We start from the raw sequence: 14138 nt of genomic DNA, 5'->3' as shown, positions 1-14138 counted from the left end.
CTGCTGTGGGTCTGCAGATATCCTCCGAAATGGCCTTTCCGATAATGGGATGCTGTAGAGTGTAGATGCCTAGAAACTGCCCCTCCGTGTGTAGTATAAGAGCTGAGTCCGCTCCCGTCAGGCCCACTGCCAGGGCTTGGGGTGTCCAGGAGCATAGGGCTAGGGGCAGAGTACACTCAGGTAGTTCTTTGTGTCCCTCGTGGCTCTGCACATGGGAATGTGGGCACAAGTGGCTAGACCTGGGCTGTCAATGTGTGTAGATGTGTCTGTGCCTCTGGGTCTGTGTGAGGTGGTAGGAGTATGTGTGATGCAGGGACCTTGGTGTGTGTGTGTGTGTGTGTGTGTGTGCATAAAATGCTGGGGGTCTGAGAAGAAATACTTCAGTGTGTGTATGTGTGTAGAAGAATGAAGCCAGGCGTCTGAGTGAGTACGTGTGGTTTGGGGGACCCTCCAACTTGGGCTGGCCATGGTAGATAGGAGAACTGTTTGGGAGACGCTAGGGCAGCTCAGCAACCTCGGACTCAGGGAGCTGAGAGGAAGAAGGGGGCAGTTGGCTCGGGCTAGCCTTTGTTTGCGCCACCGTGCGCCGGGAGTCGTGCGCCTTTGTGTGACCCTCGCAGGTGTGCGCGCTGGGCGGGGGAGGACGCGGGCTGGGAGGGAGCGGAGGGCGGGGCTCCCTCCTCCGCAGCCTTCCCCGCCCTCCAGCCCATTGGCTGGACGCTGGCGCCCTCTGGCGGGCTTCAAGAAAACCGCAGATCTGAGAGCCGAGCTGCTGGAAAGGCCGCACAGGAAACCTCCGGACTCACGTTCAGCTCCTCTGCCGGGGAGGGGGGTGGGGGTGGGGGGGAGTGCACGCATTTAGCCTCTGACAAACTTCTAGCTGTCCCTGGCTACGGCTTCGACTCTTCTCCCTCACTGCCACTGCCCATAGGCATTATTTCTTCCTAGTGGTGGCCCGGGATGTCTTACCGGTGGCACAGGTTGCTTGCTGGCCTTGGTTGGTCCCTAGTATCCTGGTTTGTTGTTGTTTTTTGTTTTTTGGCTTTTTTGGTTCTTGGCTCTTGGTCCCTGAGAAAGCCAGTGTTCACTTCTCTTATCCAGTCATTCCGTTTGTGAAACGAAGCACAAAATACTGGCCTGTAAGGCGACACCTGTTAGGTGGGAGGTGCAAGGTCAGGGACTGAGATAAGCCTCCGCCAATAAACCCAGAACTATGCTTGCCATTGCTATTGTGTGGCCTCACTTCTCTCAGCCCCACACGCCCCGTTCCATATGTGTTCACCCCCATGCTGGGGGACAGGAGGACTGTACAGACACACCTCCTGGTGTGGTCCCTGGAAGAGTCAATTCTTCCAGTTTCCTCGCTTTCCACCCCACTAACCCCCCACCCTCAAATAACACTCATGATTTGGGGTCTACTGGGCCACTAGGGTAGGTCTGTGGGCTAGGGTATTTTCCCTTGCGTAGGGGGCGGACCGACCCTGTGGTTTCCTCCTGGGGTGACTTCCGGCAGGGAGGGCTGGCCCCTAGAGAGGGCGGGGAGATGACACAGTTGTTCCCCAGCCCTGGCTGGCGGGCAGCATGGTTCACTCCAGCATGGGGGCTCCAGGTAAGCGATTAATGTCTTCTAATGGGGGGGAGGACAGACGGCATGTTTGGGGCGGCTCTGCTGACCACCACTGCAGACCCTCCCTGCACCTCCTCTTCTGCTGTCCTCCTTGGTGGTGCGTCCAGCGCTTCAGGAACGCCCCTTTCTTCCCTGCTCTGGTCTCTCTCCTCAGCTCCCCTTTGCTGCTGTTTTGCGATAGGAACTGGGAGCTTCCAGTCTGTCTCCCTACTGAGGGGACTGAAGATGGGAGGGAGTCAGGTGTTGGAAGCTGGACTTCATGTGGGGGACAGGTGGGTTGGGCAACTTGGGTGAAGCTGCAGCAGGATGGGAAAGGTCAAACTGTTGCATTTGGGTGGTGCCATTCTCCTCCAAGCTGGTGTGTGCAAGTGTATGCATATGGGTGTGGTGTTGCAAGCCCTGTGTTTATCACTCTGGGGTAGCATGGGCATAATCCAGTGTTGGGGGCTGCTGGGTGGCATCGTGTGTATGGGCCTTACACGATCTCTTACCCCATCTCATTCATCTCAGTGGTCCTTTCCTCATGAAAGTCTTCCCTGGTCTCCCCAGTGCAAAATGACACTAACCCTGTCCCTCTGGTGCCTCATCCCTCTTTGGCTTTCTCCACGGTGCATGCGTTCTGTGCTTGTGCATTGCTGCGCAGGCGCCATACGGGTGACTGGTGACTTGTTTCGGAGAAGGTGGACATCTCGTCCAGACTGAGCATGCCTCCGCAGCGTTCTGGGAACCATCAGGGAACCTGGCACCGTGCTGGGACATGGCAAGGGCTCACCGCTTCATGGTTGCTTACTGCTGAGTGTGTCAAGTTCCTGGGTGACCACAGTCGTGAGTCTTGGCTAGTGTGTGTCCCTCTTATGTCCACCAGTATGTGGGGCTGGGCCCCTTCAACCACCTCCATCCACTGGGCAGTTCTCTGTTGGGTGTTGGTGTTGGGAATACAGACGTATGAGACAGCTTTAGATCTGCCCTGCTGGAGCTCCAAGTCCACTGGGAAGGACAGTCCTGTGGCAGTCAGGGCGGGACGAGGAAGCAGGCAGAGTAGAGCCCAGAAGACAACCAGTTCAGCTATCATGGTGGCAGGGAGGGCTTGCAGGAGGAGTTGTCTGAGCTAGGATATAAACAATGAAGGTAGGCAGATTACAGACTGACATGTATTCATTCACTGAAGTGACTGTGTGGCTGTATACATGTTCAATGTACACACAAGGTCCAGACTGTCTGCACATGTGTCCTGACTGCACTACTGACTTTGCTTGTTTGAGGTCAAGCGAGAGCTTTTAGGCCATGGACCAAACATTGTACCCTTTACTGGGGATTTTTCTCAAGGGCAAAAGAAAGAAAAAGTCCTACCCAGGAGCTGTTACAGGTTTTCACCATGTAATATTGGCAAGAATCAATACATTGGCAGGATGTGATTAATACACTGTGGGCTTCGGCGGGCCACTCACTGCATTGTCCGCGTCTGTGAAGTATCTCAGGGGTCTGCTTGGTTATCTCTCAGAGCGCTCTGACTCTGGACGTGAGCATATCAGATATGTCTGTACCTCTGGATTTGCGAGTGTGTGTGTGTCTGTGTACCACTCTGGATATGAGTAAACACATCTGTGTACATGTGTCTGGATGACATTTTGTACTCCAGCCTGTGGTATCATGTCTAAGCGTGTGTCTCCCTATTGGTCTTGCATATGTGGGTGTGCATGGATATGTGTGTGTGCACCACACATGCAAAAGTGAGTGTGGGTAAGTCTGTGTAGAGGTCAGAGGTCACCTCAGGATGTCAGTCCTTGCCTTCTTCCTTCTTTACCACAGGCTAGCTGGTCGGCCTGCTCCTAGGTAGTTTTTACCTTTTGTCCTGTCATCGAAACACTGGAATTGCAGAACATGCATTACTGCATCCTGCTTTTTGAAAACAGGGTCCTAGGGACTTGAACCCAGGTCCTCATGTTTGCATGGCAGGTGTTTTACCCACTGAGCCATTTCCCCAGTTCTTCTATCTACAAACTTAAGGAAGGGTTTCTTTGGCATCACAGGATATGATAGATAGGACCAAGCTCGGCTTTTTTTGAGCTGTGTTGACTCAAGTCCACCACGGTTTTTCCATGCATTCATTCATCCGTTCCAGACTGAGGCTGTGCATGCTGGTGTCCTGGGTGTGCCCTCCTCTCTGGGGTCTGTACACACCCAAGTAGGGGTGGGGAGGTTGGCCTCACTGGCTGTGACTGTGGTGTGCGCCACTCCGCCTGTTGTGTCTGCTACCTGAATCTCCATCCCTCCTGACAGCACAGAAGTGTTCAGTCCCTTGAGGTTACCTGGGACAGCTGTAGGGCTGGGAGGTGTGAGGTGGGCCAGCTGGGCCCACAGAGGTTCCCGGCAGCACCCAACCCTGCCTGTGGGGGCTCCCAGGCCATAGACTCGATGAAGGCTGTGGAGGCAGAGGACCCAGGGGACAGGCCAATGGGGCCAGGAGGGTGAGGGGCAGTCCTCGGGCTCTCTATATTTAGCCCCATTTTCGGTAAGTACTAACGAGAAGCTAGCCTAAGTCTGCTAAAAACTGGCTGGGGGAAACGCAGAGGAGAAGTGAAAGTCAGGGAGGGAGGGCCGGGGAGGGCAGAAGGGACCCAGGGTCCCAGGCCTGGGCCATTTGGGGCAAGTGAGGATGAACTCAGAGCTTGGACAGCCTGGGGGTGGGTCTGGCCTGAGGGTGGTAGAACTTAAGGGATAAGGCACCCGAGAGAGCCTGGTACTTTTCCCTGCCAGGTCCTGCAAAAAGTCACACATAACCTGGGATGACAGGGAGGGGCAACCATAAATAGCCTCATAACTTTTCCATGTGATTGAGACTCCAGGAGGTGCCATGGTTCTAGAGCACGCTGAAATTGGGTGACTATAAAAATCTCCATGCCAGTACTGGGGGTGTGGTCCAGTGGTAGAGCGCTTGCTGAGATCACACAAGGCCCTGGGTTCTAGCCCTCACAGCACACGCATGCACACACTCACACATGAGCGTGTGTATATATTAATAGATCTGGAGGCTCAGGTCACCCTAGGTACCTCTGAGTCCGAAGTCTGGGTGGCAGTGGCAGCAGATTGCAGTAGAGAGGGGGCAGGGATTAGGACACTCCTGCCTGGACCAGAGCTGAGGCGGAGCCTGCGGTTACTTACGGTGAAAATGGAGCTCTGTCCAGTGCGGGTTCATTTTTTTTTTCAGTGCTCGTCAGGTTGATACAAGAGGAATGCTGAATTTGAGAGCAGCCTCGTCTACATAGTGAGTCCCAGGACAGGGCTAGACATCCAACAATGCACAGGCTAGGACCAGTGGCTTAGGCCATAATCCAAGCTCCCTGGGAGGCTGAGGCAAGAGGATTGCAAGTTCAAGACCAGCCTGGACAAATTATCAAGACCCTGTCTGGTAAAAAAGTGAAAATCAGAGCCAAGGATGCACTTTACTTGGCAGGGTGCTTGCCTAGCATGCGTTTGAACCCCAGCCCCACATATACCAGAAACTGGTACATGCCCAGCACTCACAGTGGAGGCAGGGAACCCAGAGTCCAAGGGCATTTTTGAGACTGAGTTTTGAGGCCAGCCTTGGCTACATGAGACTCTGTCTCCAAAGGGAAGAACTGTAACCATAGCTCAGTGGTAGAGCCCCTGCCTAGAATCCCCCAATGAGGGGCTGGGGTGTGGCTCAGTGGTAGAGCCCCTGCTAGAATCCCCCAGTGAGGGGCTGGGGTGTGGCTCAGTGGTAGAGCCCCTGCTAGAATCCCCCAGTGAGGGGCTGGGGTGTGGCTCAATGGCAGAACCCCTGCCTAGTGTGGTTGAGGACTTCAGCTGAATTGGTCCATCTGTCAGTGGAACCCTGTTGACCTTCTATAGAATAACTTGGCCCTTCTCTTGACAGGTGTGGAATGCTGGGTCATGGTTTGAAATTTTAGAAAGAACAAGAAAACCAGAATGGTAGTGGTGTTTCCCTCAGACTATGTTTTATCCCTAGCTGCCATCCCCTCTAAGGGCAGAATCAGGGTCACCTCCTTAGGTGGACAAGGTGTAATGGGGAGGAAAGAGACACTGACTACATGGAGGGCCAGGGAGGGCTGTACAGACAAGGTGACCCTAGGCAGAGGCTCAAAGAGAAGAGGAGGGAAGGGTCCCAGGAGTGGGGAGCAGAGGAAAAGGTCTGGAGGATGGGGCTCAGGACCTGGAGTCACCATCAGCTATGATGACCCCAAGATAAAACCAGACCTGCTCCAGGGGTGTTCCCAGGCTGACGAGAAGAGACACATGGGGCCCAGAAGGCTGCAGCCTTTGGATGGTGATGGAGATGATGGTGCAGAGAGAACTGGGGCACAGACAACCGGGAGAGACTCTCATCTCCCAGCCAGAACCATCAGGCTGGTGGCTTCGGAGGACACCCTGTGCTAGATCCTGAAGCATAAATGTGGTGGCAGGTGGGCAGAGTGGGGGTCGTTGCTCCAGGCAGAGGGACTGGTGTGCGTTGAGGCTTCAGGGGAGGTGAGACAGGGACCAGGAAGAAGTATTGAGCTTGTAAGGAAAGGGCCCACAGCACACAGGACCTGCTCTGGGCTGGTCAATTAGAGAGGGGCCTGGACAAGACGCCATAGTCCTGGGACTCGGGTACAGCCTGAGGGGAAGAACCATGGGTGCTTGGATTACTTTAAGAAAGTGTCACGGAGCAGGTGGCTGCAGAGACCCTGATACGTTCTGTAATCCTGGGGGCTGCAGAACTGAGATGGGGTTTTGGTGGCCGGTGTCTGTGGCTTGCAGGTGACTGTGTTCTCCTAATGGCTCTTCACGGTCTTCCCTCTGTGTGTGTCTCTGTCCCCTCCCCCGCTTGAAACTCCAGGAATCCTCCTGTCTTAGCTTTCTTGGTGCTGAGGTTGCAGGCCGTATTCCTCCTCTTATAAACGACAGTAGTCAGCTTAGATAATGATTTTGCCTTACCTTATTTCATTCAAGACCCTGCTTTTCAAATCAGGTGTGGTGTATACCTGTAATCCCAGAACTGGGGGAGATCATGCAGGAGGACTGTGAGTTTAAAGCCATCTGGGGCTACCCAGTGAGCCTCTGGTTGGAGATGTAGCTTGTGGGTGGAGTGCTTGCCTAGCAGGCAGGAAGCCCTGAGTTCAATCCTCAGCCCCTCCTAAAGTGTGTTGGTGCAGATGATCCCAGTGCTCAGGAGGTGGTGGGAGCAGGGGTGTCAGAAGCTAAAAATCACTCTTGTCTACATAGTGAGTTCAGAGTTAGCCTGGGCTACATGACATCCTGACTCAAAAAAAAAAAAATAGGGTCAGCAAGATGGGTGGGAGGCAAGCCTAAGGAGCCGAGTTCAATCCCTGGAACTTCCACATGGTGGAAGGAGAGAACCAACTTCTCCTGCAAGTTGTCCTCTGAGCTCCACTCACCTGCGGTAGCACATATGTGTACTCGTGAATAAAATTGAACATTTTGAAATGAAGAAAAGTTTTTTTTTTAAAGATTCTGGTCTTAAAAAACAAAAAACCTTTGACCAGGCAGTGGTAATGGATGCCTTTAATCCCAGCACTCATGAAGCAGAGGCAGGTGGATCTCTGATTTTGAGGCCAGCCTGGTCTACAGAGCTAGTTCCAGGACAGCTAGGGCTACACAGAGGAACAATGTCTCAAAAAAAAATAATAAATAAAAATAAAAATAAATCCTATCCCCAAATACAGTTTCATTCAAAGTAGACAAGATATGTGGCTTTGGGGGTGGGGGGGACTTACCTCACAGCAGAGGGCAGGGACATACATGGAACTTCTGGGGTGTCAAGGTCAGAGGCTTCCCCATTCTGGGCAGTGGAGGCATTTGGCAGGTGGGAGTCACAGAACCTGCTGACTGTGGTCCCTGTCACGCGGATTCCTTAAGCGGGGCAAGATGCTCTCTGTGTTGAAGAGCAGTAAGGGACTCGATGTGTGATGGGGTAAAAAGAGAAGTCAAGGGTGGTGGCCAGACCCTGAGGGCCCGGCTAGGGGACCCGGATATTTCTTGACGAGGAGGAGCTAGATGGAAGGCTATTGAATCAGCATAGGAAGTGGCAATGGAGCAAGTGTTATGTTTCAGGGATGCTACAAGGGGTAGGATTCTGGACCCAGGGAGGGATAGACGCTGCCTGGAGAAGGGCTGAGGTCAGGTGAGTTAGGACTAGCCTTCGTCACTGCCGGACTCCTGCTTCATCTCTGTGCATCACTATTTGGCAGCCAGTCAGTGTCTGAGCACCTATGCCCCTCTCCAGCCCTCCTCGGTCCCCTGTCTTCCTTCCCCTCTCTTAGCCCCCCCCGCCCTTCCTTCCCCAACCCCCTACCCTCCCCAGCCTCCCAACCCCCAGCCCTCTCCATCCCTCCCCAGCACCCCATCCCTCTCAAGCTCTCCCAAGCACCCCTGCTCTCCTCTACCCTCCCCTGTTCTTCTCAGCCCTCCCCTTCTCTCTCTAGCTCTCTCTAGTCCCTCCTAGCCCTTCTCTCCCCTCCCCAATCCTCCCCTGCCCTTCCCAGCCTATGCCTTCATAGAAACATGTGGTGGATTGTTTTTAGCTTCTATTATGTGTGTGCGTGTATGGGGTGACTATATGAGCCTGTATGTAGGGAGGCCAGAGGTCAAACCTAAGTGTCAGTTCCCAGGAGTGGGGCCTCCTTATTTTTCACATTATTGAGGTGTGGGTGTGTAGGTGCACAGAAGCCATCATGCACGTGGAGTTCAGAGGATAACTTGTGGGAGTCTGTTCTCTCCTTCCACTGTGTGGGTGCCGGAATTGAACCCAGGCTTAGTGGCAAGAACATTTATCCCCTGAGCCATCTTGCCAGCTCTTTAACTTACTTTTCCAAGACGGTCTCTCACTGGGATATGGGCCTTGTGGGTTAAGCTGGACTGGCTGACCAACTAGCCCTAGGGTTCCCCCTGTCTTGCTCCCTTCCTACGGTGCTGAAATTAAGAACACATACCCAACTTTTTACGTGGGTGCTCAGGACTGAACTCGACCTTTGTGTGTGCACAGTGAGCATTTTACTGACCCAGTAGTCTCTCCAGTCACTTCATTTATTTGTTTGTTTGTTTTTGGAGGTGGTAATGATCACACCAATGGCCATGCACACAAAAGGCAAGCACCGTCCCACTGAGAGACAGCCCAGGATAGTCCCACTGAGAGACAGCCCAGGATAGTCCCACTGAGAGGCCATCCCAGGATAGTCCCACTGAGAGACCAGCCCAGGATAGTCCCACTGAGAGACCAGCCCAGAATAGTCCCTTGAGATGCCAGCTCAGGGTCCATCCTCTCTGCGCTTCATTGAAATATGATGTACAAGCCAGGCATGGTGTGGTTCACCCTGCCATCTCAGCACTTCAGAAGCTGAGGCAGGAGGATTGCTGTGAGCTTGAGACCAGCCTGGGCTAGAAAACTCCTGCTTCAAAACTAAGAGACGAACAAACAAGGGACTGAGGGCAGTTGACAGAGAGCTTGCCTAGCAGACAGTCCTGGGATCCATTCTCGGCACCATGTAAGCGGGGTGTGGTAGTGTGCCCTGCAATCCCAAGGCTTCAGGTGGGTGCAGGATGATCTTTGGCTACATAGAGACCAGTTAAAGACCACTCTGGGCTACACAGAGAAACCCTGTTTTGGAAAAACAAAAGAAAGCAAAACCAGAACACAATTAAGTGTTTGGATTTTAAGCAAGCCAGCTTGGTGAGGTCTGACATAGGAAAACCCTGCTGTGCCGGGCGGTGGTGGTGCACGCCTTTAATCCCAGCACTCAGGAGGCAGAGGCAGGCGGATCTCTGTGAGTTCGAGGCCAGTCTGGTCTACAGAGCTAGTTCCAGGACAGGCTCCAAAGCCACAGAGAAACCCTGTCTCGAAAAACCAAAAAAAAAAAAAAAAAAAAAGAAAAAAAGAAAAAAAAGAAAACCCTGCTGGCTCCCTCCGTCTTTCCTGGTGAGTGCTCCTCAGAGGTGCTCACCCATGTGACTTTGATCACCTGGGCACAGAGCCTAAGCTCCTAGGGCAGCGGTTCTCAGCCTGTGGGTCTGGACTCCTTTGGGGAGTCGAACGTCCCTTCGGGAGGGGTCACATACCAGATAGCCTGCATATCAGACATTTACATTATGATTCATAACAGTAGCAAAATTACAGTTAGGAAGTAGCAACAAAATAATATGGTTGGGGTCACCACAACATGAGGAACTGTATTACAGGGTCTCGGCATTAGGAGGCTGAAAAAGCACTACCTTGGAGGGACCTAAGCCGTGTTTTGTTTGTTTGTTTTATGTTTTTGTGAGTTTTTTTTTATTTTGTTTTGGTTTTTGGATTTTTGAGACGGGGTTTCTCTGAGTAACCCTGGCTGTCCTGGAACCCATTCTGTAGACCACGCTGTGCTCTAACTTACAGAGATCCGCCTGCTTCTTCCTTGGTGGTGCTGGGATTAAAGGCATGCACCACCACCGCCTGGCCTGTTTTTGTGAATTTTTAAAATACTGTTTATTATTACTGGAATCCGTGGTAAGGTGTGTGTGTGAAGGCCAGAGGACAACTTCCAGGAGTCAGTTCCCCGACACCGCAGGTCTTCAGGCTGCCCCTGTTGCAGGCTGCCCAGTGACAGGTCACAGGTCGTCAGGCTGCCCTCTCGGAGGTCGCAGGTCGTCCGGCTACCCTGTCGCAGGTCGCAGGTCGCAGGTCCTCAGGCTGCCCTATTGCAGGTCGCAGATCGCCAGGCTGCCCTGACGGAGGTCGCAAGTCCTCAGGCTGCCCAGTGACAGGTCACAGGTCGCCAGGCTGCCCTGACGGAGGTCACAGGTCGTCAGGCTGCCCTGTCGCAGGTCGCAGGTCGTCAGGCTGCCCTGTCACAGGTCGCAGGTCCTCAGGCTGCCCTGTCGCAGGTCGCAGGTCCTCAGGCTGCCCTGTCGCAGGTCGCAGGTCCTCAGGATGCCTTGTTGCAGGTCGCAAGTCCTCAGGCTGCCCTGTCGCAGGTCGCAGGTCGTCAGGCTGCCCTGTCCCAGGTTGCAGGTCCTCAGGATGCCTTTTTGCAGGTCGCAGGTCCTCAGGCTGCCCTGGCAAGTCCTTCTTATCTGCTGGGCTGTCACTCAGTTCCAGTGTTTGCTTGTTTTGAGACAGGGTCTCCTGTAGCCCAGGCTAGTTGCAAACTTACTAGGTAGATGACCTCGAGTTCCTGATCCCATCCTCCTGCCTCAACCTTTCAAACCCTGGGGTGACCAACCTTGGTCACCATGACCTGGATTTTAAGTTCTAAGTATTAGAGTTCCCGCTGTGTCTGTGTCTGTGTTTGACCACTCCCACTCAGTCTGCAAGGCTCGCTGGTGTGTCTGAAGCTGAACTTGGTTCATTTTCACTGCTGGGGTGTACTTCATTGTATGGACGTACTGCGCTTTGGTTATCCTGTCCACTGATAGGCACTTGAGTTTTCTCCAGTTTGGTGCCACAATGCAAAGTCTGAACACTGGGGCCTGGGTCTTTGGTGGCAATTTCTTCTTTCTTTGTGTGTGTGTTTGTGTGGTTTTGCTGGGGATGGATCCCAGGGTCCTGAGCATGCTAGGTGAGCATTCTACCCCTGAGCTAATGCTCAGAGCAGCCTCTGCTCACCGGCTACCCAGAAGTGGATGTACTGGGTTACGGGGTGCTTGTAGTGTTCACACTAACACCAGCAACACATGCACAGTGCCTGACTTGGCTTTTTTTTTTCTTTTCCAGTTATGTATATGTGCATGTGTTCACAAACTTTGCATCCACTTGAGCTGGAACCACAGGCAGTTGTGAGCTACCCGATGTGGGTGCTAGGAACCGAACTCCTGGCCCCTGGAAGAACAGTACCGGTTCTTTGCCTCCAAGCCATCTCTTGCCCCCTCAGCCCAGCTTTGAATTAGAAATCTCAAACACGAGTGGGTTGTGTTTCATCTCAAGTAATTCTCAATTACAAAATTCCTAGAATATTATTATTATTATTATTACTTGTGCTGAGTTCCCCTCTCCACACTTCAGCCCGCCATCTGTGAGCCTGAGATGTGGAGTGTGCTGAAGTTGGAGGCCTTATTAGATAGGAGGGACTTTGTGATTTCGGTAGGGCTTTGGGGTAATTGAGGAGAGGTGCCGTGAGTAAGGTCTGAGACCATTGAGAGTCAAGGTCGTACGAAGGACTTATCTGAGTATGGGTTGGGGCTCAGGGAACTGAGAACGGGTGGGGCTGAAACCCAGCTCTTCCAGCCCAGGCCTGGGCAGGGTAGGAGTCGGTACCACGGTGGACACAGGTTTTGAACTGTGGAAGGCCTGAGGACTGTTAACACACATTGGAAGCAGGGGCCCTGGATTCAGGAACACTGGGGTGCAATCAGAATACCCACGCGGCTGATGTAGTAGTGTTGGGTTTGGTGTGAAAGCCCTCGGAGCCTCAGCTTCCTCCACGTGAAATGCAGAATCTTAGTCCCTGCTTGGCTCTGCGCTGGGTGGTGGCAGACATTTGATGACAGGTGTCAGCACTGTGAGGACTCTCTGGTGCCTGACTCACTACCTGCCGCCTTCCTTGGGTTCTACAAACTATAGAGTGCACATCGACTTGAGAGCACAGTTGGCATTCAAGACTGTGGGAACCATACAATCTAGGACGGCTTTGAAGACCAGGGTCAGTGCAGAGGTGGATGGCACTGGGGTTGGAGAGGAGAAGGGCAGGGCTGCCAGGCTTACCTCATGCGAGACGGAAGGCCGGTGGGAGTTGTGTGGAGACCTGGGGACAGGGAAAGTGGTGGGCCAGAGGATGGCTGAATCACACCCTGAGATCTGACAGCTCCCCACTTTGGGGTTCCTGCAACCCCATCACAGCTCACTTGCCCTATTCACAGTGGAAAACATGTCTCACTCAAAACCCGGTATGGCAAGACCGGAGCCTCGGCCACCTGCCTGGGGAGGAGGCCAGAGCTTGTACTGGCTCCTCTATGGAACCTCATCGGCTCCTCCCAGACAGCCGGTGCCTTCTTATGACCATATTCCCACCCCACCCTGGTGCCTCACAGCAGGTGACACCTCCTGTCTTTCCAGGGGAAGGTAGAGGCCCAGAACTCTCTGAAAGATCCTTCCAAGTGCCAGGAGTGGGAAAGACTAGAGGGGGTGGGAGTTGGCAGGAGGAGGGACCTCAGAGCCCTCCTGGCTTCCTCTCCCTTCCCTCCGTTTTCATTTCTTCTCTGTTCCCAGAAATAAGAATGTCTAAGCCCCTGGAGGCCGAGAAGCAAAGTCTGGACTCCCCATCAGAGCACACAGGTGAGGGGACGGACAGAGGCAGGGAAGTGGGCAGGTGCGCAGGGACGGTTGGCAACATGCCCTTTCTTTCCCTTTACAGACACTGAAAGAAATGGACCCGACATTAACCATCAGGTCAGGATGACTCAGATGCGCTAGAGGGCGGGAAGGGAGGGACAGAGCAGTGGTTAGTGGGGGCACGTGTCCAGGACTTTTCACGACACCATTCTCATCTCCTTGCCGCAACTCTCTCTTCACAGAACCCCCAGAATAAGGCTTCCCCATTCTCTGTGTCCCCAACTGGCCCCACCACCAAGGTAAGCACCCGTGAGACCGTCCCAGGAAGGGGGTGGTATGTGGGAGGAAGGAGATCTTCAGCATGTCTGCCATGGACCTAGGTCCTGCAAAGGGACCCAGTGACAAGGTTCCTCCTGCCCCTTCTCACCCTTGGGTTCCTGCCCCAGGCTTGTGACTCACCCAGTCTCCTTCCCCTTCCCTAGGGGGTGGGGGTGGCCAGGGAAATCCCCCCCAGAGCCCCAGGGTGATAACAACAGGAAGCCAAGGCTCCTCCCCCATCCCGACTTCCCTGGCCAAAGGGGCCTGAAGCACCCCTGTACCCCATCACACACACACACATACACACACAGAGCAGGAACAAGTTAAGAGAAGTTGGCAGACCCAGTGGGGACAGCCATGGGATGAAGGCCAGGGTGATGGAGAGGACAGCCTCTGTGCTAGGCACTGTGGGACTTAGGGACGCCCAGGCTCCATTTAGCCTGATGGTGGTAAGGGCCACAGAACAGGTTCAGATGCCTAAAAGGAGAAGCAAGAATGTGGGGGCATGGACAGAGCCCTGGCCAGAGGTGGCTGGAGGATGAGGTGAAGCTCAGACTTTCTTCTCACCCAACCCTGCAGCCTTGCTCTGTGACCATGGGAAAGTCACTTCCCCTCTCTGGGCTTCTTAGTTTCCCCTTCTCTAAAACTGGGGGAGGGGAGGGCAGTCAAACTGGAGATTGGGTGGCCTTTGAGGTTCTTCCCATGTCTGCTCTGTCCCCAGTGCTGGGAGGATAAACTGCATTGTGAGCAAATGTTTTTTGTACTCTGTCTGCAATTGAACCCAGGGCTGGGGTTCGGGGCCGGGGTCAGAAGGGCTCCCCAACTCTTGATCTGACCTCAGGCTTAGTGTTTGCTTCAGCCCCAGCAGTGTGTGCCCGACCATCTTTGCCATTTCTTCTGTTCCCATCAGCA

At 53.7% G+C, this 14138-nt stretch overlaps 1 protein-coding gene across 7 annotated transcripts in view; it reads left to right on the top strand.

Annotated features, from left to right (window-relative positions):
* Pou2f2 (POU class 2 homeobox 2) overlaps positions 1-14138 on the top strand; it is an 85590-nt gene that overhangs the window by 41633 nt on the left and 29819 nt on the right. For 5 of the 7 annotated variants that reach the window (XM_041654872.1, XM_041654871.1, XM_041654870.1 and 2 more), the window contains exons 3-5: positions 12846-12911; positions 12991-13025; positions 13151-13207. In XM_041654872.1, coding sequence (XP_041510806.1) covers positions 12854-12911; positions 12991-13025; positions 13151-13207 — 150 coding nt within the window. In that variant the 5' untranslated portion in view covers positions 12846-12853. Of the gene's footprint in view, positions 1-12845; positions 12912-12990; positions 13026-13150; positions 13208-14138 lie in introns of those variants that run through there. The other 2 variants (XM_041654876.1, XM_041654875.1) reach the window with 1 other exon arrangement.

This window comes from Microtus oregoni, unplaced genomic scaffold (genome assembly GCF_018167655.1).
Source record: "Microtus oregoni isolate MIOR12 unplaced genomic scaffold, Mior012 000006F_ref0000085, whole genome shotgun sequence".
In the NCBI taxonomy this organism is placed as follows: Eukaryota; Metazoa; Chordata; class Mammalia; order Rodentia; family Cricetidae; genus Microtus; species Microtus oregoni.
This window is presented reverse-complemented; position numbering and strand designations above follow the sequence as displayed.